The sequence below is a fragment of the Nomia melanderi genome, chromosome 8, assembly GCF_051020985.1.
Source record: "Nomia melanderi isolate GNS246 chromosome 8, iyNomMela1, whole genome shotgun sequence".
Taxonomy (NCBI): Eukaryota; Metazoa; Arthropoda; class Insecta; order Hymenoptera; family Halictidae; genus Nomia; species Nomia melanderi.
Window position 1 is genome coordinate 4,889,946 of NC_135006.1, and position 25,637 is coordinate 4,915,582.

Here is a 25,637-nt window from a genome sequence, read left to right on the forward strand (position 1 = left end):
CAACAATTTCATTAATTTTTGCAATTCATCCTTTAACCTGTTAACTGTGGAATTTAGTTTGAAAAGTCTCTCGTTTTTGCGCGCAATAAAATAAAAAAAATGAAGTATGCATTCACCAAACGCAGAACGAATGCACCTAGGCTATATTTTAATAAAAAAAAAAAAAGCAAAACAAAGAAGAATTACATGTTTATCTGAAAAAATAAAGAATTCATAGGGTTAAAACTCAACTTTATTTGTGTCAATGGTTCCTGCAATATGATAAATTTTACATAACGTCATAACGTTATTACATAACGTTACATCGTCTTTTCTTTTCAAACAATATTGTAATTAAAAGTGTTCTAAGTAAGTGACAAAATATTTTAAGAAAAAAACTGTTTAAGAATTACAACGTTTCGGTTCGATTTCGTTTCAAAAATCTTTTATATTCTACTTCTCGTACATTTGTTTTCAATCAAACAACACCCTAAAGTGGCTGAGAACTTCCGTTGCAGTAACGACGCACTCTTGTATATTCTCTTTACAAGTTACTTTAATTATACCGGCATAGAAATTACTTCCAGAATTGCAAACAATTGTCTGGCACTTCCAGTTTTTCGATAATGTAAAACAACTGCACTGCAGGAATAAGTACAAAATTAAATAGTCATCCGCGAATGAACTTCCGATCGATGCTAAACTTGAATAATCGCGACTTCAAGAAGTTAAGGACAATTAAAGTAATGCAAACATGACATACAATATAAGCATGATGCACTTGTTTTCTTTACTAGAAATAAGTACCGTCGGTAATGATGCTGTTACTGCAGCCATCCCCTAATTAAGAAGTTCAAGATCGTGCGTATACTACGCAGGCGCTTGCGCTCTGTTCTGTTGTCTTAAGAGTAAATCAGCATCGTTAATTAATTACCTCGTCCCGATGATTTCCATTTGCATACTGTGCAACGTGGTTTTCGTTTCCGAACTCGTCATCGTCTGGCTGCTGCTGGTGTCCAGACGGGCCGAACGATTCTCGAGTTATCTCCTCGTGATAGGAGACGATCGGTTTGCCGCCGTTCAAATTGCTGTTCACGTCGGCCCTGGCTACCCGTTTCACAGTCATCGAATGTCGGTTCACCGTCGAATTTCCGTTCCTCTGCGGCCCGTTTCCGTTCGCCTGCTTCCGTGGTTTGTTCTCCAACGGCTCCAATGGGTAGCTTCTATCAATGCCTTTCACGGTCGTCTGTCGCCTCTCGTCGAACATCTGCCTTACCTTGCGTTACCAATTCGAAATATGAATTTACTTAACACATTGTTGACCGGTAATTTTACGCAGAAGCTATCGTATGTTACCGGCTATTATTCCATAATTAACCTCTTCAAAGATACCGGCACATATGTGTACATTTGGTTTCAGTTTAACATTAACGACATCAAATGAACACTTGATTGTTTTCGTATGTTTTTAATAACTGTCACTGTCCGTCTTCGTATTGTTCAATTCGTATCAGTCTTTACAAAAAAAACTGCGGTTAAACGGAAACTAAAATGTGGGGAAGAGTATGATTTTTGAGTGCGAATGTCCAAAAGAGAGGCTGTGCAGAGTGAGTCGTGCGTTGGCCTTCGTGGCAGAAAGTTGTGCATTGTTTTAATTGTGTGTCGTTAGTATATAGTTTCTTATATTTAAATATTACTTGTTTTATTACTAATAAACGTAGTTATTTATTAGTTATTCCATATTCTCGTGTGTTATTCCCGATCCACATATATTCACTATACTATGTGGTCAGGTCTAATTCCTGGTAAAAGTTAGAACAGTACGTTTCATGAGATTTAAAGAGTCATCTAGTCTTCTATTTATACAAATACATAAATTCGATTGAAAGTCTCTTTTTAGAAACGGATTTATAACTTAAATACTTGCAAAATAAAAATTCTGAAGTGGGTCAATCTTTAACCTGTGTGGTAGTTTTAGTGTTAATCACTTTTCAATTTTTGTCTTTTCTTTTGATTCTAATTCTACTAAGAAAAACCGATCATCGAACTTGTTTACCTTTCTTTGGTTGCCGGTAATTTGACTAGTTAGGGTAGGAATAAGTACATATAAAGTGCCGGTAGGGTTAGTGTTAACTGTTTTATCAAGATTACCCATAACAGATCCATATTACTGGGCACGTTGCTGAAAAACCATATTGCCAACGAAGGGTCACGAGAGATTTTTAGAACTAATACCCGTAGCCAACAGGTTAACCGTTTGAGTGCATGGGTCTCTGCAAAAACTTGGTTGAAAAGTGGCAAGCCGTGCGATCGTGCTTCTCTATTATATACACTGTCTAAAAAGTGCCAGTCTATGGGTTTGTAAAATCAAATTAAGTTTATTTATTTGTTTCCCTTCCAATTATTTAATTTCATTTTTGTTATTACCTATTTAGAAATGGAAAAAAAAACGGACGCAATATTTCCAATTTTTTTTTGTGAAAATAGGAAAGTGTAATTTAGTTTCTGAGCTGGAACGAAAGAAGCGCGAACGATTAGCTTGGCACATTTCGACCGGGTTTTTGCAAAGAAGTGTGGTACTCAAACGGTTAACTTGTCGGATATAGAAATTAGTTCTAAAAATCTCTCGTGGTACACATAATTGACGATTGCTTTTTATAATGAGCTATTGATTTATGGATGATTGTTGCTTTTTATTATGGGAAAGCGATCTGGCGTCTTATTGATCGTGTTTGTAATTCCTATCATTTAATATACATAATTCGTTCAAGCTTGTATATTCCTCATTTAAATTATCCAATTTGACGTTTTAACACTTTGACTGCCAAGTCACTTACGTTTAGCTGACACAATTTATGGAATTTAAAAAATTAATTTTCTTAGCGACCTGTCGAACAAATCAAATTTTATTGAATTTATGAAATGAGTACATGAAGATTAAGAGAGAAAATGTTATGAAAAAGAAACATAAAGAGAGAAAAAAGGGATACAAATTTTTTCTGATGTACAATTTTTCTATGAATGCTTTTCTTTCTTTTACAAACGGTGAGCCTTGAAATAAAGTGTTGCACTCCCACAAAGGCTCATTAAAAGGACAGTGACACTTAGAAGTTCTCTTGGTGAGTCAGCGTTTCACTATTGTTATTATTTATATAGGTATGTAATAACGGAAGTTGATGTTATTAGTGCGCGTTGTAAGGTTATATTAATCATTATTATTAATTTACTATGTTTATAGTTACTAATATACTATGTTTATAGTTTGCAAAATTTTAATTTCTTTCATTTGCAATAAATATTAATTAAAATTGTACATCTCGCATTTTTGTATCTTTACATAATATATAACAAGTGAGAATTGAGTATAACAGTTGATCCCTTTTTTTATCTCTGTTATTCCAATGTTTTACGCAATTCTAAGCATTAGTCTATAATTATCAAAGTGAAAATATTTAAATGAAGCCAACTAATAGTATCGAAGCCAAACAGAATGGAACAGTATCTCCGAAGAAATCTGTGAAAATGTAGTTAAACTGGTCTCTCGTTGTTTATAATCTGTTAAACATAATCGCGTTCACCCTATAAAGTATCAAAGTGCCAATTAAATTCCTCCTTATTACCCGCAATTATCCATAATTAGGCACGATTAAGTACGATTTGTAATAATTAACGACGTTAATGCGTTACTTTTATGTTCAGTTCAGATCTTATAAACAGAATTCTTCAAGCATGCTTCATCAAATTTGCATACAAACAGATTTTCCAAATCTATTAACACATTTGCGACCACACGTAATAATTTCTCAAAGCCTACAGCTGAATATCGCAAAGATCGGCCATTCAATTGTGAATAAACAATGACGAATATTATCAACTACGTATGCCTCGTAAATTTGTAGTAACTATTCCAAATTAAATGGATAATATATATGCGTATATATATATATTTTATCAAAAAAATTCGATAGACAGGTGTTTTCAATTTTAGCCGGTTAAAACGGCTAAATCGGCCACAGTGCAACACAGGACTATGTTAGCAGTCTCGAACGTCTTAAGATATAAAACTTAAAACGGTACTTATTGGAAACGTTGAATCTAATACGTGCAAAATCAGTGAAACTCATTCGCGTTATTCGACCACTCGATAATCTCGAGTTCTAAACGTTTTCAATTACCATAAAGTGGTCAGTAGACGATGAACGAAGCGGAACGTTTTCGCGTGGAGAGAATAGGTACAATGCGCACCGATCGTGCAGGCAAGAGGAACGCGAGGCGGAGCACGAAGGCGATCTGCCGTGATTCCCAGCAACGAAACGCGCGCCGCCCATTACACCATTCAAGAAAGCGTGGCGTGAAACTGCATTACGACAACGCGTCATGTTTCCACATGAAGGACCACTCACCTTTCCACCTTGCGAGGTCGAGGTTGTGTGGTTGCTGGTCGAGGTCTTTGTGACGCTGTGCTGGCTGACGGAGGAGCCATAATTTGAGCCATTTGAGTTGGCGCTGCCACGTTGCACCACTTGATAAGCCCGTTGCTGTTGCTGATCGTAAAGCTGCAGCAACTTCTGTTCCTTCTCCTGCAGCTGCTTCTGCTGGAACCGGGCCTGCGACAGCCGCGGATTTCCTTTAACTTTTATCATATTTCAAGCTATTCTTCTTTTGTGGGAGTCTTAGTAATTTTCGGGGTTCACTTAAGCTTTGCTCGTTGGGATGTTTTAGGGTAGTTAGTGTAGTTTCGTGCTTTATCTTCTCAACTGGTTTCTTAATTTACCACTTGGGGGTAATTGGGGTAAAGTATTTGTTTCAATGATTCGTTAAAAATTAGGTTTACATGTTAGTGATTCGTGATTTTAGTCAATTGTTTGTATTGAATTGATTTATTCAGTTATTCAGTTGTTCAGTCTTGATTTTTTAACGGTTGATGAACGAAGACTATATTTTTGAAGTTGCAGTATTTGATATTTTCGGGTTCGTTCTTTTAATAGTATTGGAATTAAACATTAACTTTGGAGACTTTAATGGTGGAATATTTAAAATTTGCTTATATTTCTTTTTTAGAAATTATCCATGAAGTATTTCGACACTGTTGACATTTCTGCAGAATAGTGTTATGAAGATTCTGTTATCAATAATTTCCTGAATTTTTTGTTTCTATTTAAAGTATTGTAGAATTTAATATTTGTTTCGTTTAAATATTGGATTTTTAAAAGATGATGCTTTTAAAAGTATACTGGTAGGTTACACGAACACTTCAAACTTCGGAATCTAACGAAAGCTTTGTTATTTTAAAAATTTCGCAACAATTTCGTGCAGAGGACAACTTTAATTTGGGTCTGACTACGAGCAACATTTTTATCGGGCAAACCTTTACATTCGTTTTTTTTTCAAATGAATACGATATAAAGCTTCCGGCGATTTGACCATGAATGTAGTGAAACATATATATATCTTAAATCAATAATTAAACAATCGTGAATGTTATCAACTCATTGTTTGCAAACCCTTGTAAACCATTTTTATACATGATTACACATTATTTAGAGCCGATTCTTTAAAATTTACACGAACATGGTATCAACATTTTTAAATTAAAACATTTTTACAGAATTTTCCTATAAAAAACACTTCACATTTCCTATAAAAAACTCTTCACTCTTATCGACGTCTCAATAATTAACCATTGATTTTTCACCAATTAGACTCCCTTTCGCAATAGTAGAAGGTCTCTGAACTAAAGAACTCTTAGAGTTAAGGAAGTCAGAAGAATTGAGCGTTGCAAAGTTATCTTCCCAACAATACGTCGGATGTGCACAGCTTTTCAACTACGCTGTAACGCAATTAATTTCTCCAACGTAACTGCACAATTATTAAAGTCGTCCTTTCTATTAACTTTTTATTTCAAAATCCCGTACTCTCTGTCCACTTAATTACTAGTCAACAATTCAACGAGAGCAACCGAGGGGTTACTTCAAAATTCAATGCTCTGCACTACATAATTATTAAAGTCTGCAAGAGAATATCAGCCTATCCTGTTATTTTTTTCAAACTCCCGTACTGTCCACTTGATTGTCGGTCAATAGTTCAAAAAGAGCAACAGAGGGGATACTTAAGATCGCAGCGCCCTGCATTGGATCGTGAATAGCAACGATCAACTAATTACACACAAAACCGACTCCTCCCTTCGGATTCAATCGAATCGATCCGGATTCGCTCGTTCTTCGTCGAAATAATTAAACGAAGTCGTGATTCACAACCAGAGTTAACGCCGGCCGGCCTGCGACTCCTGGTTAACCGCGGCCGATGCGACTATAGTTGCCCGCGCACTTCGCCATAGTCTGCAACCGATACATACGCGGCCCCCGGCACGTCCGCCGCCGTGCAATCTCATCGATTCCTTTTAACCTACATGCGAAGGGGTTAGTAAACTCGTTACCAGGCTAAAGTGGATCGTTCCTCCCTTAATTTGACATGCCGATACGATTACGCGTGACTCCGCCGCGCGAATTTTCCCGTGGACTCTAGATACCTGTCGATCAGCGTCGAAACACCGGAATTTCTTGTTCTGCGTTCACTAAAAGTGCTCAGCTGTCTACCTATCGATTTCCGCTATTTTCCAGGAGAGCTTGCTTACGAAACGTACACCGATGTATCCATGAAATATCGATAATGAACGAATGGTGTTTGATCATTTTGTTAGCACAATTAGCAACCTTTTCTCATTTGTCTACTTTTTTGCAACGCTTGTATCCTCAGGTTAAAAAACCCGATTGATGTATTTGACGATTCGACCAAATGCCTATTTTGCAAATTATCTCGCTTTCTCTTCTGGAGAATGTGCTTTGACTTTACTATATATGGTTTGAGAAAGTATATAATTTATAGGTAGATACTGTAAATAACTGCAAAGCAGGTAGAAGTGTTACAAGTGTAGTATGTTAATCCTTCATAGGACAAAGTATCTGGGACATACGAATATTCTTTTATATTGTTGTTAGTAAAGGACTGAAGAAGATTCAACTATGTATCTATGCAAATATCGAAATACAAAATACTAGAAAAGAAGAAGATCACATTTTAATGTCTCCTTATTTAAATAATTAAATCATTCACTTGCAGCTTTCGATTTTAGATATCAAAGCACGAAGCCACCATTATGGCAGCATTCTACTATAAAGCTTCAATCCTTTTAAAATTGTTTGTTTATTGTGCCCAAGCAACGTTGGATTTCACTTGTTAAAATGAAATTTAGTACGTATATCAACGGAGTATGATATTATAGTGGGGCTACTATTATTATAGATATTGAAAAGGTGGATCTTCAGTAAAAAGAGAATTAGGAAACAATATGGACAACACGTAAAAATACAACTTAATACCACGAAGGCCAACACACGACTCTCTATCACGCACAAAAATGTTCTTCTCTGCTGTCTCTCACCAAAATGTCCTTCTCGCAGGCATTCCCACTCGCTTTTAATACACACCCCCATTCGCTCTGTCTTTCTCACCCTTGCACCCTTCTCACTCGCATCTTTCGTCCATAGTAAAAATTCACGCAGTCACGTACACGCTTTTCTCACGGTCCAGTCGCTCAGTTCCGGACACTCTTCCTCGTATTCTTTCAGCCACTCGAGATTTTCTAAACGCAGTCACACTATTTTCAAAACATCCCGGCGCCGGTCCGTCGCAATACGACCTGGTCGCCCTTACACACGCACAACAAACCATTCATCCTACAATAAATATTCTAGATACTACAATATTGTTAAAAACAATTGCTCGGAAGTAAGCATGTCAGCACAGCTGGCATTCCGAGTGCAAAGGGTTAATCTATACTTTTAGAAATAAGGAAAGTACTTAATAAGAACGTTCCGATCTCAAAAGAAGATTTCCCAAGAAAGTGGAGGGTAGAGGATTAGGGTTGGCAGACTCGGAGATACGTGACTGAAGACAGTCGTGTTTGCGAACGTTTACGTAACAGTAAATGAAAAGCATCCGTCTTTGCTGAAAGATCAGGCATTGTTTGATAATTAAGAGGAAACTGCTAATTGGATACCGGTCGAATCATTGAATCGGCAATCAGGCAGCTTGCTAATTGATTTATTCCTAATGAGCACATACCGCTGGTCGCTTTGCTTTGTACACGTGTCCTGTATGCGTACAAATTCGAGACAAGACCAGTCGTGGGTGCGTAATTCGTAATGATAACGAGACGTTGATTGGACGCATTAGCGTTCGAAGTTGCAACGGGGTCGTAAAACATTTTCCCCGTCATAATTATCCTCGCGTTACCCGCTTCAATTGTCTCGAATTTCCTGATTGATGACGGGTTTGTATTAATCTTGAGGGATAAACAACGATATTGATGCATATTTGGGCGAGTATCTTCTTTCGCAATGGGTTCAAAGGATACCTTATCATGTGCTGCCATATACATTGTATATGTGGGAATGGATATCTTGTTGAACGATGAACGTGTGTGCAATAGATGAACTGATGATGACTGCGCGCGTGTGTGGTTTGAATAAGTATTCAAAGCATTGGAATATTCTAGACTAAATTGATTTTTTGTAATATCGATTTTTCATGCGTAGGAATTATTTATGGAGTACTCGTTCTCTCATTGACTCTCAGAAAACTCTCCCGCTCTTGTCAACCTCCCTTACATACTTATATTCCAACGGAGAAAAGACTTTGCTTGTCCTAAAAGCTAAAAAGTTAGGCAGGCAAGGGAAGGGAGTTTTCGCTAATGTCTGACTTATTAAAAAATCTTACTCTTATTTCTTTCTGAGACTGTAATTTCTACTTTTTTCAGCCCATTTCGAAGAATAGTGCACTGCGCTCAAATTTTGAAAATATGTATGTGTAGTCTCAAATATTAACAAGTTAATGAAAAGTGAGAGACAAAAACGTAGCTTTGTACAGTGCATAAATAGATAATAGTACTAAGCTGCAAGATGAAACTTTTGTAAAATATTTCATGACAGCAAATTTTAAATTCTGATCCTACAAGAATCTTGTTTCCCCTATATACAGAGAATTCTATCACTAGGAATCCAACGGTATCAATTCTCTCTTGACAATCAAATGAAAACAAGTCCATAAAGTGATTTGCAATCAAGCAGTATCAATATTGAAAAAGGACTGTGGTTGCGGGATTTATATGGAATAATGTTTCCTGAGTTGTTCGTGTTATCGGAATGCGTGGTTGATCATAAATCAGAGTATAAACGTGTAATTACACACGGTTAACTAGGTCTGTTGGTCAAAGCAGTCGACAACCAGCTTTACACGTGATCTTCTGAACAACTCCTCCCTCATCTGTTTGCATTATTACCATAATCACAATAGTCTTTTCTTGCAGTAGTAAATACGCATGAAACATGAATGGCAAAAATGGCATTTATTAAATTTGGATAACGAATTATTGAACTGAAACTATTGCTTCCTAGTATAATGCTAGAAATAATTTAATTGAGTTTACACAACATTGGTTTGTTACGGTTGTAGAACTCAATTAGCACGAATAAATACGTACAATTACATAATTTCGTATCATCGAGATGACTTTTGGTTTCTTTAATTCATTCTCTCTTTGATTGTAACGTTACTAATTTTTGGTGGAAACTAATATCATTGGTTATACATTAAACAGAGAAATTAGTACAATCGCATTCATATATAGTGTGTTTCGTTTATGCAGAATGAGAAATAATTTTCAGAAACTCCGAGGTACTTCAAAAATTGCAAAAAGAAGTAGAAAAATATGAAGCTTTATATTAGTGCTTATTAAACCTGATTAATAATGTTTATGAAGCCAAATGAATTATTAGTAAAGTTACGTGTTAGTAGTACTTGTTTATATTAGAACTGTGTATAATTGTTAATTAACTCATAGTTCACTGAATGGAGAGATCTCTCACTTTTCCCTTAGCAACGCATTCCCATTTATTTTGTTTATTTAGTTTTTTGTTATTTAAGTTTTGAATTGAGGATATTTGCAATTCATTAAATTCTTGCTTTTATGAAACAAAATTTTTAATAAAATCTGTTGAATGACTTAAATTAAAATTAATGAAAAAGATTGTAATTATAATTTCCTTTAGGTGGTTGTTCAAGTGTTAGTATGAGATTTCCGTAGAAACCGTTGAAAAATGATATTTCTCGTGTAATTTGACCAGTGATTTCGTGACTGGTTTGACCTGCCATACCTGTTTCGCGTTCCGTAATTGCGATCCGTTTACAAATCGTTCGCCGTCTACCTACGTAATGTTAACAATCGATCGAAATTAGAAGCACGCGATCCCTTCTTGAAGAGTTCATGAATACATATGATTCTTGAATCGTGAAATGTTCGAATAAGTGTATACAGTATGAAGATAAGGCATATAATTTTATGTATGTATTACAATAGAAAATGGAAATATCGTAGATATAAAATTATTTATAAGATTGTGAATCAAGAATTATTATAGTTGGAGTGCAATATATAATTCTTGTCTTATTATTGTATTAATTTTTTATTAACAGTAAAACTAAGTAGTCAACAAAAGTGACTAGACATATCAGTGTAGAATAAGAAATATGACGTCGCGTTAGTGTAACTATACGTCGAGTAATTTCGAGTTTTAAATGAATAAATTTTATATTTTTGTATTATTTTCAATCAATGATTGCCTTTTGAAATGTTTATGTTATTTATATTTCATATTATGTAAACAATATTAAATTATGTTCATGATAATAGGGCGGAATCAATTTTTTTACACAAAGAAAACAAATAGGCTGTAAGTAATTAAGTGTTTATTGATATTCAACATTTTTTCTCCACTGACACTGTCTTTTATTAGTTATTAAAGTATTTTTACCATGCACTTTTAAGAGCATAATCTATGTTAACCCAATAATAGGTCAAGGTCATACTACAAGAGGGTAAATTATGCGAAAAGTGATTTAAGGGATATAGCTATACTGTTCCTTAAAAAAGCTCTATAACAAGCTATACGACTATGCCTACTCGAAGTAAATTTAGCTCTTGGATTACTAAGGCATAGCATATAAAAAATTCATACTCCATATGTGGCTGTATAAAACATTTGAATTCCAATTCAATATCATTACTCCAAGATTTTTCTAATTCAACATCATTACTCTATACTTATATAAATATACAGGTTGGTTTCAATTCTATAGTGCAGATAATAAATTCCAGAAATTGATAGCATTATTCGAATATTTGACATATAAAAATTAGTATTAATTTGAAGAAATATACAACAATTTTTTAATATACCATTTTATATATATTTTATCAATTTATAATAAAATAAACATTTATTTTACTTAAATAATATTATCATTTCACTTAAATATTGAGTATTATAATAGCGTGGATGGTAATTACTTTTGTGTCTTTGTATTTTTATACATGCAATGACAAACCAACAGTACATCGCTTAAGTCTATTAATTTGCATGTTTCGATCCATGTTTGGATGTCTTGACGTTTTCAGAAACACTGTATCAATGAAAAAACTCTCGCGAATCTCGCATTAACTGAATTTTTCTTTCCATTAAATGGCATCTAATAACATTTAATAATTCGCACTAAATCGAATATCGCCATATCTGAATTCGCATTAACACTAAACGTACCATGGCCGGTCAAATGACCGGTTTTAAAATTTCTTACATAAAATCACTTTTGTTTCTGTTTTCACTAAGAAAAATGTATCGTTTAATTTGTTTACCTGTACCTTATGACCAGTTATATGACTGGTTACGGTAGGTAGGTTAATGTAGATGTTTATAAGAGCGTTCTAGATTTTATTCATTAGTTTAAATCTATTCAATTCATTGTATCTATTTTCATTATAACCTTTCATTATAGCCTAATATTTCATTATAATCTGTTGTATTTATTAGTATGTCTATTCAAGTTGACCGACGTTTTCTGTAAACAAATTCACCGGTCAGCAGGGTGTTAATTGATAAACCCAAAATACCTGTAAATGCTCCAGCCACCTCGCGTTTCTAGCGTAAATACCACGCTTGCGAACAGGTTATGACGCGTTACAATAAAAGAAGGTCCCCAGGCGCTAGACAAAGCCGGAGCAGCGTTGGAGGAATGAAAACAGATGTCAGAAAATTTTTATGACCGAAAATAGCGGGTCGGTGGAACGGCTTGCGCGTGGGTGTGACTGAAACTCCGACGCACAAGGCGGGTACATTCAACTTGCTCTTAAATAAAATCCTGGGTTACCGCACGCGGGTCCATCGAGACGGGCGAGAGAAAGAGAGGGACGAAGTGCCAGCGAAAAAGGGGAAAGAGAAAGAGAAAAAAATTGCCGATACATTAAAGAAACAAGGCGGAGCGGAGGAAAGGAGGTCAACGCCGAATGTTGCACAAGAAACCGCACGACGCTCTACCATTTGGCTCATATCGAGAGTATCATTCAATGAAATTCACGAAAATATTCTGACGAATGCAGAAGACAGTTGGAACTAGTGGATGTTGACGTATGACCTTTCTTGTCTTTGTTGTAACAGTGATTGTGTAGTCGATAGTGACTTTTTCTTATTAGACACTGTAGGTATTGTTCGTTTGAAATTCATCCTCTTTTTTTGTAACAATTTCAAAATTTCATTAGAAAAGCTGGTTAATAGTTTATCTATCGGATATTGTTTAACACTAGAACCACGGAGCAGTTAAATTGACTTTTAAAAATGTTTTTGTAGAAACCATAGGAGTGCATTCATTAAGATATCAATTGACTTATATTTTAGATTATAGTGTTACTAAATCAACTAGGTATGTACTTTAATCATTTCTCAAAGAACCGTTTGTATGTTTTTAATAATTGTAAAAGAAGAAATGAGGAATGGGCAATTTTGTTTCATCTGGTAACTAATTTTGACTCATTTTAATAGTTTTGTACAAATTATAATTTTTTTAATCAATTTCTTCGGGGTAATATCACTTATAGCTACGAACCGTAGTGCCTCAAAAATAACAAAGGAATTACAATAAATGAACATGAATTAATGGTTCCTTGCAAATACAGTTAAAAATATATATCGATTTTGAATAAATAATATACGATATTATTTTTGTTTCTATGTATCATATTTCAATGAACTATTATAAATATTGGGTTATTTCAAGCATAAACATTTATTATCATCGAAGTAATTAACTGTCAAAGTCTATTTATTACCCTATAACGTAAGTTTATTAAATAATTCTCCACGAAAACATTACTATTATTTCAGGAGGTGATTGTGAAACGAAGGATCTGAAATAGGCAATTGTGAGTCATTCGGTAGTTCTAGCGTTGAACGATGATGGGACGAGAGAGGAATACGAATGATCTCGCTTGGCCGGTGGAAAAAATGGCGAGGCCAGAATCCCGGTTCGTTGTCTCGAAAACATCGGCTGCTGCCGCGAATATCGTGCCACGGAAAAGGCGAGGTTTACTGCGATGAGAGCCATGCGAGTGACATGTGAACGACACTCGACATGTCGAAGAGCAAAAGGAACAGGGGAGAATGTGACTTCCTCTATACATGGTCATGTGTGTCAGAACCGCAACGCCGTCGCGTCTTCTATCCCCGGATCAAGTGCGATCAGCTGGTCTCGATCTTCCCACACCAAATACAGATTTTCGCGCGTACCCAGAATCTTTCGTTCGGGTTAATTTGAGAATTAACGTTTGGGATGTTGCGACATTCCGTGTTTTTGTTTGTTCTTCGGAGAAAATATACGTACATACAGTTATTCACGAAATTAGTCGCCTATGTGTAGACAAGCATGATATAATTTATTAAATTAAGTCACGTCTTTTGTAATATATCATTCCATAATTGAATGTTTTGTAAAGATTGGGATGAAATGTTGCGACACTCAGTGTTTTTGTTTGTATTTTAAAGAAAATATTTGTACATTTAATAATTTACAAAATTATTCGTGCATCTATAGATGGGCACGGTATAATTTACTAAATTAAATCATTTTTTTATAGTAAATTAAGTAATATTTTTTATAGTACATAATTTTTTAATTCAATGTATTCTAATTTAAAACATATGTACCGAGGTTTATGATATTGCGAATCACGTCTGATAATTCTAACTTTTGTATTCGTAAAATGTACAAAATATATTATATAAATAGTTGGCAAGTATGATATTTTTGTGAGTAATTGTACTTGGTACATCTCGTACAGTGTATTCATACAATTACTAGTCAACGTTTTCAAAATAAAATACATTCGTTTGAATAATTATTAATCGTCGAAACAATTTATCGCAGCTACACATTAAATAATCGACGCTTATGTAAAACGTATAAAACATCTGTGACAATCAATTAATGGACAACAATGTCTTTTTAATGGTTATGCTTTTATAATTAAAAGGTCAAAGTATTATACTTATCGTGTACATCGTCGGTAAGGTATATAAGTGCGTAAATAGGTATGTGTGTCTTTTAAAGTTAGTGACGATCGATGTTGTCAAATATTGTCTTACCAGTAGTACCGAGAATAATTAACCTTCTGATAACTGTGCCTGAGTTCATTTTGTTCCATGATCTTTAACATATTGAAAATTCATCGGATCGTGATGATTATTTTACAACGGCAGATATTTACATTTCACATGTTAATGTGTCCCAAAAGGCATTAATCGTTCAATGTGACAAGGAAATATTATTCTTAGGTTCGCAAATATCAATTATGAGATGATAAGAATCACTCATTGACCGCAATATGGTCTTTATATTTTAGCATACTCTAATTGTCTCGTTGTAAAAAGTTATAGAAAAGAAATAATAATATAATACATCAAACTTAACACTTCTGAGTACGAGCATTATATAAATATTATGAAAGTAATTACTACTGAAGTGAAATATGAATTACGTGATACATAAGCATATTACACGAATCGTCGCGTTCCATTTAAGTAAAACGAAAGTTCTAAACGAAATAATTTTTTCATACTTTTATATCAACAGTGATTACTTAATGCTATTTAATGTGTTTAATGCATACATTTATTCAAGCAAAAAAATATATATCAAGTGGACTTGAAATCGAAGTGCAATTGAAGAAGTTCCCACGATATTCAAATGACTATAGAATAAAATGATTTCATGCAAAACTCTTAAGAAACAATCAACATTGAAGCAACAGATATTTAAATTTAATTGTTTTGAGCATTAAGATTTACAGTTCATTTCTTCTATAATTTATTCCATTGCTATTAACTTTCTCTTAAATAAGGAAATAATTCCTCCTTGTCTGTTTTTCTATTTATACTATTTTCTGCAATATCTGTGCCCTTAATTGTGAAAATGGTCTAAGTCATATTTCAAGTCTAATTTCCAGCATCAAAAGTACAATAATATTCCCATATAAATTACTCACAACATTAGACAGTCTTAATAAATTCTCATTTTTCATGACTAAATATCTTCTGAAATATTTTGTTACATAGTATGAAACCAGTTTTTAATCTATTAAAACACAAACCTTCAAATATTTCATAACTAAAAATATATGACTCAATCCACTTTGAAAACTAACAGCTTGTTCGTAAACTGCAGATCATTGTTCGAGAAATACTGAAACATAAATAAGTAGTGTTCATAGAGATACAGTTCGAGAAACATTACCATGTTATTCAGATCGGAGTACGAGGACGTTATTTCTTTAGCTGCCCACGAAGTCTCCATGTCCATAGAAACTCCACGGGCTTCCAATTCCTTCGGCAGAATGCACACATTTTTGTTCTGCTTTTTTCTTTCTTTTGGTTTCATCTTTAAGCATCCCGTTTTACAATTTCGTCGATATGTGCCACGAATCCTGCCTTTTCACGTTCTTCACTCCTTTCTTCGTCTCAAGATGAGAATTCTTTATTTTCTTCATGTTTTCCTCACAAAATCTATTCCTCGATGATATGACAAGAGGATTGATAAAAATATCTTTTGATATCAATGTCCACTGTTCATCCGCGTAATAATACACTGTCGCATTTTCCACGTTCACGATAAAAAGAAAGTTCATTGATATTGCAAGTTTACATTCGTGGCTTGATACGTATACAGCGGCAATCGTGAAATGCAATACGCGATATTACATCTGTCGATCGAACTCGGCCTTGCTGATGTAAAGTTCATACACTTTGTCCCGTAAAAGTTCGTGGGAGAAATTGTTGGTGCTTTACTCTTGAAGTTCACTGTACATTAGTTCATTTGCTTCCTTAGTTTAAATGTTTCGAGACAATTTCATACAAAAATTGTTTAAAAATATGAAAATAAAAAGTATCTTTTGAACGATGAGATAAGCTTTTTTTTTAAAGATAGTAAAGAATTATTGATATATTTTATATATTTCTTTGTTTTGTTATCATAAAAAGTTTCAAAAGTTTTGTTTTCTTAAAATGGACATACGTAAACTTATTAATCTGAATTTTGTTGATTACCAGTGTATATATAGTTTTAATAAATACTCGTACATGTAAAATAACAAAAAGTAGCTCAATATGGTAGCAGCTAAAATAACAATCATACACAATATCTCATTCATAATGATATAAAATATATATTATTATGTATTATAATCTTCGAAATGCAGTCTAGTAAATGGAAAAGTAGTAATTACCGATAATAAAGGTAACTTATAATAAGTGAAAATTGTAATTGATACAAGTAAAAGAGAGCAATTGTATTACGTTTGAAATGAATAAGAAAGAAAAATTGCAATTACTGTGCAGGATTTATTTAAAGATTGAATAAGAACTGGAACCTTTAGAAATTACAATCAATAGTGTAGATTTATTTTATTTATATATATACATTAATATTTACTACATTATATAGGGATATTAGTTGTAACAAAAGAAATATGTTCCAACAATTTAATTGCTTTCAAAGAAGAAATTTGTTTATATAATCAATACGTAATTTTAAATTAAATTGACGTAATACAATATGTTGTAAGTTTTTATTGAAGCTTCCCATGTTATGTAATTATTTATATTTAGTAATAACAATATTTCGCTATAAATATTTGATAACATCTAAATCTTGGAAAAATATAAATGCTAAATTTGCGAAAATTTTTTATTGCAATCTTGTTAATGATTCTCAAAAATGGAGGTAAGTATCTATAGTAACATATATATTACAGTATGTAATGTACTTGTATCCTATTACAAATTAGGTACTATTTTTTTAATAGTAGTTAAGTATTTGGATTATATAAATTGATAATCATAAAACACCTTAAAACTATTGAAAAGAGCAACAAATAAAAATAGCAACTCAATTCAACAACAAGCAATTATTTCATCTTTCATCCTTAGTTAAACCAAAGAAGAAAAGTACCAATATAATATCATAAAATATATGCGAACATAAACACGGTGAAAATACGTTATCCACTTAACATGTAGAAAACACTCGTTGACGATGTATAAGATTGAAAGTTGAAAGCTTAACGTAATCAACTTTAAAAGTGAAACTCAAAGATAAATTAAAGAAAAAATATTAGATAAATAGTTTAACAGTAATTACTTTAATTTCACGTGCATTTTTCGTTTGGTATCTTCTGAATTTAGAAAGGGATAACTTGTTAGTATTAGTTTTTGAAGCAATCACGTAGTCCACGTTTTCCTGGGGCTCCTTTATCGAGAATAGCTTATTGATGGCAATAACAGTTCTCTGACAATGCGAAATCAAGGGTGAACTGCAAACTCACTCGAGAAAGATATAACAGCGACAGTGCCGAGTGTTACCATCACAACTGCGTTGTTACCGACCCTGGTTTGTTTTCGTTTCATCCGCGCGCATGTGCGACTTTCCTACCCTTACGTTGTTGATAGTCGTGGCCATTTTATTTCGCGACTATCGAGTGAAGAAAACTGTGTTGGTATACGTGAAAAAGTATCATCTGGTACTTTTGAATTTTCAGAATACTTTCTTACTTTTGTTTGCATTTAAGTTTTCACAGTCTCGGAAACATGCACTTATTCAAGTTACAATTATTTAATCAATTATAATTAGATATTTTAGAGTGATAATCTAAGTGATATTAATCACATTGGTAGATAAAGTTGAATGGTATATGATACAGTGATAAATGTTATAATTATGTAATTCTCTGTGATAAATGTTAAACGTAAGATCTTTCAGAGCCACTATTTCTTATCGTCTGAATCTATCTACACGTGAGGTGGTTATTTATCCCTAATATTATGTTTAATTAATTCTCCCCAATAATTACTTTTTAATCCTGGCATCTATCATCTTAAATTACATAAAGATAAGGCTGAAAAAAGAATAAATAATTTTTTTGTAACGTTAGATTAACAGTTGAGTTTAATACATCTTATTTATTTTATTTACACAGTAGTAGTCAAGTATTTTACATTGGAGGAAGGAAAATTAAAAGTTAAAGAAATTTTTCGTTTATGATGTTTGTTACTTGGGATCTTCAAATATGACTGTTTCTTGTTTATATACGCACTACACCAATTCAATAACAAATACAAAATAAAAATATATTCGACTAAAAAAAAATATATATCCTTCAGGATGACAAATCTATTACTTTCAAATAAAAATTTATGTCCTATTTGCAAATAAATCTTGAAATGTTATTCCTTTCACTTTATTCGTGTTTACAATAGAACTTTACAAACTCTGCATGATTTACAGTCTTTTCATTTACTTTGCTCTTGTAAACGTTGAATGTTTCACAGATATGATATCGTGAAGGAACTATGAATTCTGACATACCCGTAATCGATTATGATGTCAATCTGATATACGGCTTGTTTGCTTCATGGTTTATAGCTGAACATGATTTTGTTGGGAAAGTCACGTCCATTTAGAACGCTTTATTTATCGTGCCCTCCATCAATTGATATCTACTTGATCCGCTATTTTAGAAGACTGATGTTGCATTGTAATGCGCGTTACGTATCTTCATACGTAAACTATTAATGGATAAAATAAAAATTGATATTTTGGATGTTAGAAAGAAGTTAAAATGTTGAGATTAGAAATTACATTTGAATTGAAATTTGGTAAACGTATTTATACTGTTGAAAATAAATTCATTGTGATATATATTTTTTAATAAAAAGGAATGGTTGGCTAATAATCTACAGATTCGACAGATTGATTTATTTTACATGTAAAAGTGATTTCATTATTGCGACTGATAAATATAAGTAAGCAATGATTAGCACAAACACAAATAAATATTGTGCATACCAACATACAATTAACTAATTTCGCCAAATTCTGTATTAAAATTCGAAAGAGTCAGAGCATAGGAATGTTTTTAATATTCTGTTTAAATGAAATGGTGTAAATTATTAGAATACAATTATATAATATTTTAATAAGTATATAATGATATAATAATAATTGATAACACTAAGCGTGATTGATTGATATTTGATGATTATCCTATAGAAAGCGTTTCCATAAAACAAATGAATTCTATAGAGTTTGAGGGACACGAGAGTTCAAGGACAGCGTCTCAAGGTTCTCCGGAAATGGCAGCCATGTTCATGGAAACATGATACATCGAAAGTGTATTACAGTTGAGAGAAACAAGAACATCACCAAAGAAATGAGTGCACTAATGAATAAATTAATTAACTAAAGTATTGGAAAATTAAATCACTTTATGTTGATATAATGCTGAATTGAAAAGTAATTTCATTACTTACGAAAACTAAAATATTCATGAAAGTGTAAACAGAAGTTTCAATTAGTGTAAGTATTATGTAAAAAATGTCAGTAAAATATATTTTTATTAAACTATATATTATCTAAGAACTTTGTTACATTTTTCAATAGAAACTATATAAAACTATACAACCATTATAACTTAAATGCTTTCCTAGCAAAAGTAGAATTTATTTTAAGACTTGAACTACATTATTTGGCAATGCTCGAGGCATGAGACTTCACGTGTAGCTTTGCTGGAATTCCTTCCTAAACGCGATTATATCCAGCGAACGGTCTGGGTAAGTTTTAAGCAATCCAAACAGTATAATAAATATTGCTCACAATTTTTGGAAAGTTATAATATTTGATTTTACTACACGACAATTTATAATATTCATTTATAATCACGAACTTTACTGAATTTCATTTTTAAAATGTGTATCACGTAATTTAAGTAATTGTAATTGTACGATATAGGTATAAGTGAATTAGTAATGGTTTAAAACAAAAATTAAATAAATATAATTTACTTAATTAATAATTTCGTTTGCGATAGTAATATTCATGTAACATATTATAAAAGTAGTCATATTATTAAAAGTTGAAATTAAAATAAGATTAAATGCACGTTGTCGCTGTAAAGAAATAAAAATATTTTTCCGATTTTCAATTTTTCACGCATTTTAAAACTAAGGTAAAAATTTGAGGTAAAGTATAATCGAGATGAAAATAATCATTTCGATAGGCAAAAGTGTCTCACAAAAAATCGTGAGTTGAGTTATTTTAATTAAAATGTCAGTTTCATCAAACTTACACGCATTTTTAATTACAAATGGAAGTACCTATACAAAATTTCAAAATATTTCTGTTACGAACTTTGAAGCGAGTACAGCGTGTATAAAATTGTTTACATTTCAGTAAATTTAAGTACCTTCCATTTAAAAAAAAACACATGGCCGAGTTCACGGGAAATTTCAAGGCAGTCGTGTGTTTCGATGCAAGCCGGATTATTTAGAATTTCCCTTCTCGCTGCATTGAAATTCAAAGTTCAAGGTTCCTCAGATGGGATTTACATAAAACGTCCGCATAGTTTGCGTGCTTTGTTAAATTTCCGTGAATTTAATTTGGACTACATTACTAGTAACTGTGAAATAGTATTCGCGTAAAAATATTACAACAGAATTCCACAGAGAATACATAAAATGGAGATCTTTATGAAATAAATAATCATACTCAAAAGATGGCATAGTTTAATCTTGTTAACACATTTGCATCGGGAAACGAGAATCCTTGTTTTTAAAAAATAAACGTTATCGTTGGAAAACGAGAATTGTCGTTTCCCCATGCGGATGTGTTAAGAGAGATTATATATATTATATTATATATTAATTATAAAAATAATTACCGCAGTTTCGATACATATATGTTGAAATATTTGTATATAATTAAAATACCCCATTTTATAGGAAAGTTTTAGCAAAAATTGCTTGATGCGAATGTGTTAAAATTGTCTACAATGCTTTCTTCATGATTTATTATTCTAGCGACCTCTAACTTTTCATTTCAATTTCCACTGATCCTATTTATATAAGGTTAAGCAGATGTTCAAGAAATAGTAATGGCGATGACTAATTTTTAGAAAGAACATAAAAAACGAAACGAAGTGTTTGACTGTCCACACGATTATGAAGTATAACTTGTCTAATTCTGTCATTAACGTATTTATGCCTTTTTTCTCTTTCTTATGCGTTCAGTGAGACTTTACGGGGGAGGGGGGCGAATGCCGCGTTTCATCAAGTTTGTCTCGTAAACCATAGAACGATGCAAACTACGCCACAGGTCCATTTGACTAGTCGCATAAATGTTTCTGCTCACATCGTGCCCTTTCGATTACTTGGTACTGTCTCACTTTGTCTTCGGCCGCAAGACAGCTGTAAGTCACTAAGCAATTAGGGCAAAGATGGAATAGTTCTCGCTACTCCCAAGCGTTTCACTGTACGTTCCGAGTCACGCAACGTTAAGAGGGAAGACTATGTAAGTACCTACATAAATACATGCTATTAACTAGTTATTATAATGTGAATATTTATGTAGATCTAATGGTTTGTCTAAATCTTTTGAAGATTCGTGTATTCTTTAAATAGAATTATGTGAGACACTTTTTTAAAAGTAGTATAAGTTCATTTCTTCATACATTGAGATATTTAAAGGTTTGCGTTTGAACCAACTTAAAAATATTGGTAAACATTAATCAATTCGGGTAATGTCTATAAAATCATAAATTTGTTCAAGTTTATTATGCAATAATAATTAATTACAAACTGAATTATAAATCAATTGAAGTCTCAACAAATGCAGTTTTGGAGTTTCTATAGAAGAATTTCAAAAAGTCAATTTAACTGCTCGATAGTTTTAGTGTTAAACTTCGTAAAACGTATTGCAAAGTAATAAATTGTTTTCTAAAGCGACGGAGCATTTCAATTCGATAAAACCATTAGTTTATCGAGTTTCAACTGATCAGAAATTCTATAAGCGCGTAGAATCCTCGAGCTACTCATTAGGCTATACGTAGTACCAACGTATTTAAATGCTTCCGTTGGTTCCGCGATACGTTGGAGTTCCTATCGATTATTCAACTCGTTGACCGAGTATAATTCAAAAAATAAGTTTTCGTATTGGCAAGTGCCGCGACCCCATTGTTCTTGGTCACGGGAACGAAAATGCAGAAATTCGTGTGCACGCGCGGGCACACGAGGAGGCAAGGCTCAGCGGAGTCGTTACGATGGTCGACAGACCGAAAACCAATCATCTCGCACGACCGGCGATGCTCTCGAGGAACCTTGAACTCTGCACTCAACTAACAAAGTTGGAATTTCTACGTACCAGGGACGAATGCAACGAATTTCCTTTACATCCGCGAATTGCAGTCGCTAGTAAAAAGGGTATTTCGCCGATATTGAACAGAACATGATATAGGTCGTAAAACTAGGAAGCGGTCGACTCTTTACATAGAGCGTTTCGTCTGAAACAAGTCCTCCTATCGCAGCATGCAAATATTATCGAGCACTTAATTACTTTCTGTCAGATTTGACGCGTGTATGGTTACAATTGAAATACTGTTTTGAGACACGGTTTTACAGTAAATAGGATTTATTAGTGAAAATTTACGTGGCTTATTTGATCGTCACTTTTTTCACGAGACTCAAGTGAAGTGCCCTCTCGTTAGTCAATGAAAAGTACTTCTGAAAAGGCGTAAATCACATTGCCCAATGTTTTCTAAAGGAAAAATAAAATGTCTTGTAACTATAAGCATATTGATAGATTGGAAAGTATAAATTGTGATGTAATTGTAAACATATGTTAAACGTCCAAAAAAAATATACATTGTGATATGGCTGATAACGAGAATCACACGTTTTGTAAGATTAGTTTTAAAGAATAAACGAATTAGTATTATTATTATCTTTTAGTAATCGGATAAAACAATTAAAAATTACATTTACTTACACAACTCAATATTCCCATCGTAATCAATTCAAGATTTTTTCATTGGACCAATTATTTACTCTTTTTATTTGTTCTACGCATATTTTACATGGTAAGTGCTCAGCCCCGCTGCAGGCATAAAAATTAATTCACATCCCTCCTTTATTGATATTTTCGATAAAATTCGATATTTCAGATTTTTCATTGAACGGGTATATTCATTCGAAACTTGAGGAAATCCGTTAAGCCGTGCTGCAGAATAAAACTGTAGCGCTGTTCGCGTCACGTTTTAATTAACGTTTTGACAAAACTAGAATCCACTTAACGAGAAATTGTTTAAAATCGCTCTCGAGTTTCTCGATTAGCCTGCAGCCGGGCGATAAATCCGAAACCGGTACTTCCTCAAATCGATCGAGTGATTCCGAATTGAGATTAATTAATGTTCCGTTAACGCTGCGACGAGCTACGCGTGTACTGCGATTCGTGATCACGAAACTGAACGTGTGACACACAGAGAGAGGATGGCGAGCATTTCACCGAGCTGTACGAGCCCCGATAGAAGTTCGTTAAACCGTTCCCATAATTCAACAGGAGTGAACTGGAATATCTACAGTCAGCGTCGAAAGTACTCAAATTGAAATGTTTTTTGCATATTAATTTTCAAATAGAAAAAGTTAATGAAATGCTATTATATTAAACTTAGTTCATTGCTTTTGTTTATATTTTTTTTGTATTTATATATTATTATTATTAACTATTTATACGCATGTGAGATATTAATAGTTATGAGTTGTAGTTGAAATATTCATTTTAAAATTCCATGTAGTCGAAAATAATAAAATGTAAGGAAACTTGTATTATTTATAAACTGATAAAATCAGTTCTTTATTTAAAGAAAATTAATTATTATTTCTATTCAGTCATATAAATATATTCATATAAATTTATATTTGCATGGATATTCTCGTCAAGATTTGAAGTAATAATATAACTTTGTGTTTTTTTAAAAGAATTTATCTTTATTTATTTAATAAGCATTCTTCTATACGTAACAATACTTCCATGCAATTGAATAACTGTCATATAAATAATCTTAACGTGACATTTACTTTGCATTGAATTTCGTGTACTCTGCTTGATTAACATTTCTCATTCGTAATTCTTGTTTAAGAAAAGCAAGAGAATAGATTAGAATAGAATGTAAAACTACAAAATCACTTAATGTCCGTGAACCTAGTGTTAATACGAATGTTGTGTTAAAAATGGCGTCACAAGTACAAATCGCTCTCTTTGCGACATTGCTTAATTATATCTGCCGCGATAAAGTTACTAGTGCGGTGATTCCGAGGAGCGTTTCAGCAACACGTGACGGAGTCGTTTCCGGGAAATTCCGTTGTGTACCCTCTGCGACCACGGGAGGAAATATTAATTATATGCAAAGTAAATTAGTGAAAGTACCTAGAGAAATATTTTTTAACGATGCATTTTCTGCTCCTTTTTCGGGTCGTGAGAAATATCAGATCCTTCGTCATTCCAAGCATTTTGCAGATTAATTAGAAGCAGAAATTAGAATTATTTTACCGGAATAAGAAGAAATTGCAAAAATTCTGTTTGCAATTATGAACATTCCTCGCATGATCTAAATACATAATAAATTACGTTAAACCCCAATCAAATAATCTTTTAAATAATCTTCTGAATGATTTTTCGTTTCATTATTTTATAAATGGACATTTAGACAAAATCAAACCAAAAAGTCCATATTTAAAGTTACAACCATATTTGTAAGTGTGCTTTCTATAACTCGTTCATCATTTCCGGAATAAAATGGATATCGGCAATCAATAATTAATTAGTAAATTATTGTAGATGAACGAAGTAAATATTGAATTAAGTATTTCATTATTTCAAAATTGCAAACATTCTCTGATACTTTATCAGTGTTTTCAAGGAATCTACCAAAGAAATACCAAGAAGAAACGTATTTTATTTATTCAAAAAAGCGAATTTTTTCGAGATATCTCACCGCTCGCCGAACAACAGACAAAGTTCTAATGTCAGCGAGCATGAACGCGGCTAAGTAGGTACGGTCGTCGTGATAAAAGCTCAGGTGTGCATTTAGGTGTGCGTATAAAACCAATCGAACCGCGAAACGGGGCCGCGTTCCCGCAGAAAACACGTACACCGGGTGTTGTAACGTGGTCAGACGTAGTTTCACAATGCGTTATCGTAAATAAGGGAACGGACGATCGGAGGAACGTCTCTAACGGAGCTTCGGTACGCTTTTAGCTCGACGTCCGCCAGTTTATACCCAGTAATGGCGCGTGTAGTGATGCAAAGTAATTTTACCGGTTACGCTTATCGTGCACGCGAGCAAAGTGGTGCGCTCTTAGAAAGTTTCACGACTCTTCATTGAAACCGAA

The 25,637-nt window shown here is 33.2% G+C and overlaps 1 protein-coding gene across 6 annotated transcripts in view; it reads right to left on the reverse strand.

The window, feature by feature from the left end:
- LOC116426686 (uncharacterized) overlaps window positions 1-25,637 on the reverse strand; it is a 59,784-nt gene that overhangs the window by 11,671 nt on the left and 22,476 nt on the right. For 4 of the 6 annotated variants that reach the window (XM_076369986.1, XM_076369985.1, XM_076369983.1 and 1 more), the window contains exons 1-4: window positions 17,560-17,776; window positions 15,658-16,220; window positions 4,383-4,586; window positions 914-1,255 (exon numbers count right to left, since the gene is read on the reverse strand). In XM_076369986.1, the coding sequence (XP_076226101.1) occupies window positions 914-1,255; window positions 4,383-4,586; window positions 15,658-15,801 (690 nt within the window). In that variant the 5' untranslated portion in view covers window positions 15,802-16,220; window positions 17,560-17,776. Of the gene's footprint in view, window positions 1-913; window positions 1,256-4,382; window positions 4,587-15,657; window positions 16,240-17,559; window positions 17,777-25,637 lie in introns of those variants that run through there. The other 2 variants (XM_076369984.1, XM_031975986.2) reach the window with 2 other exon arrangements.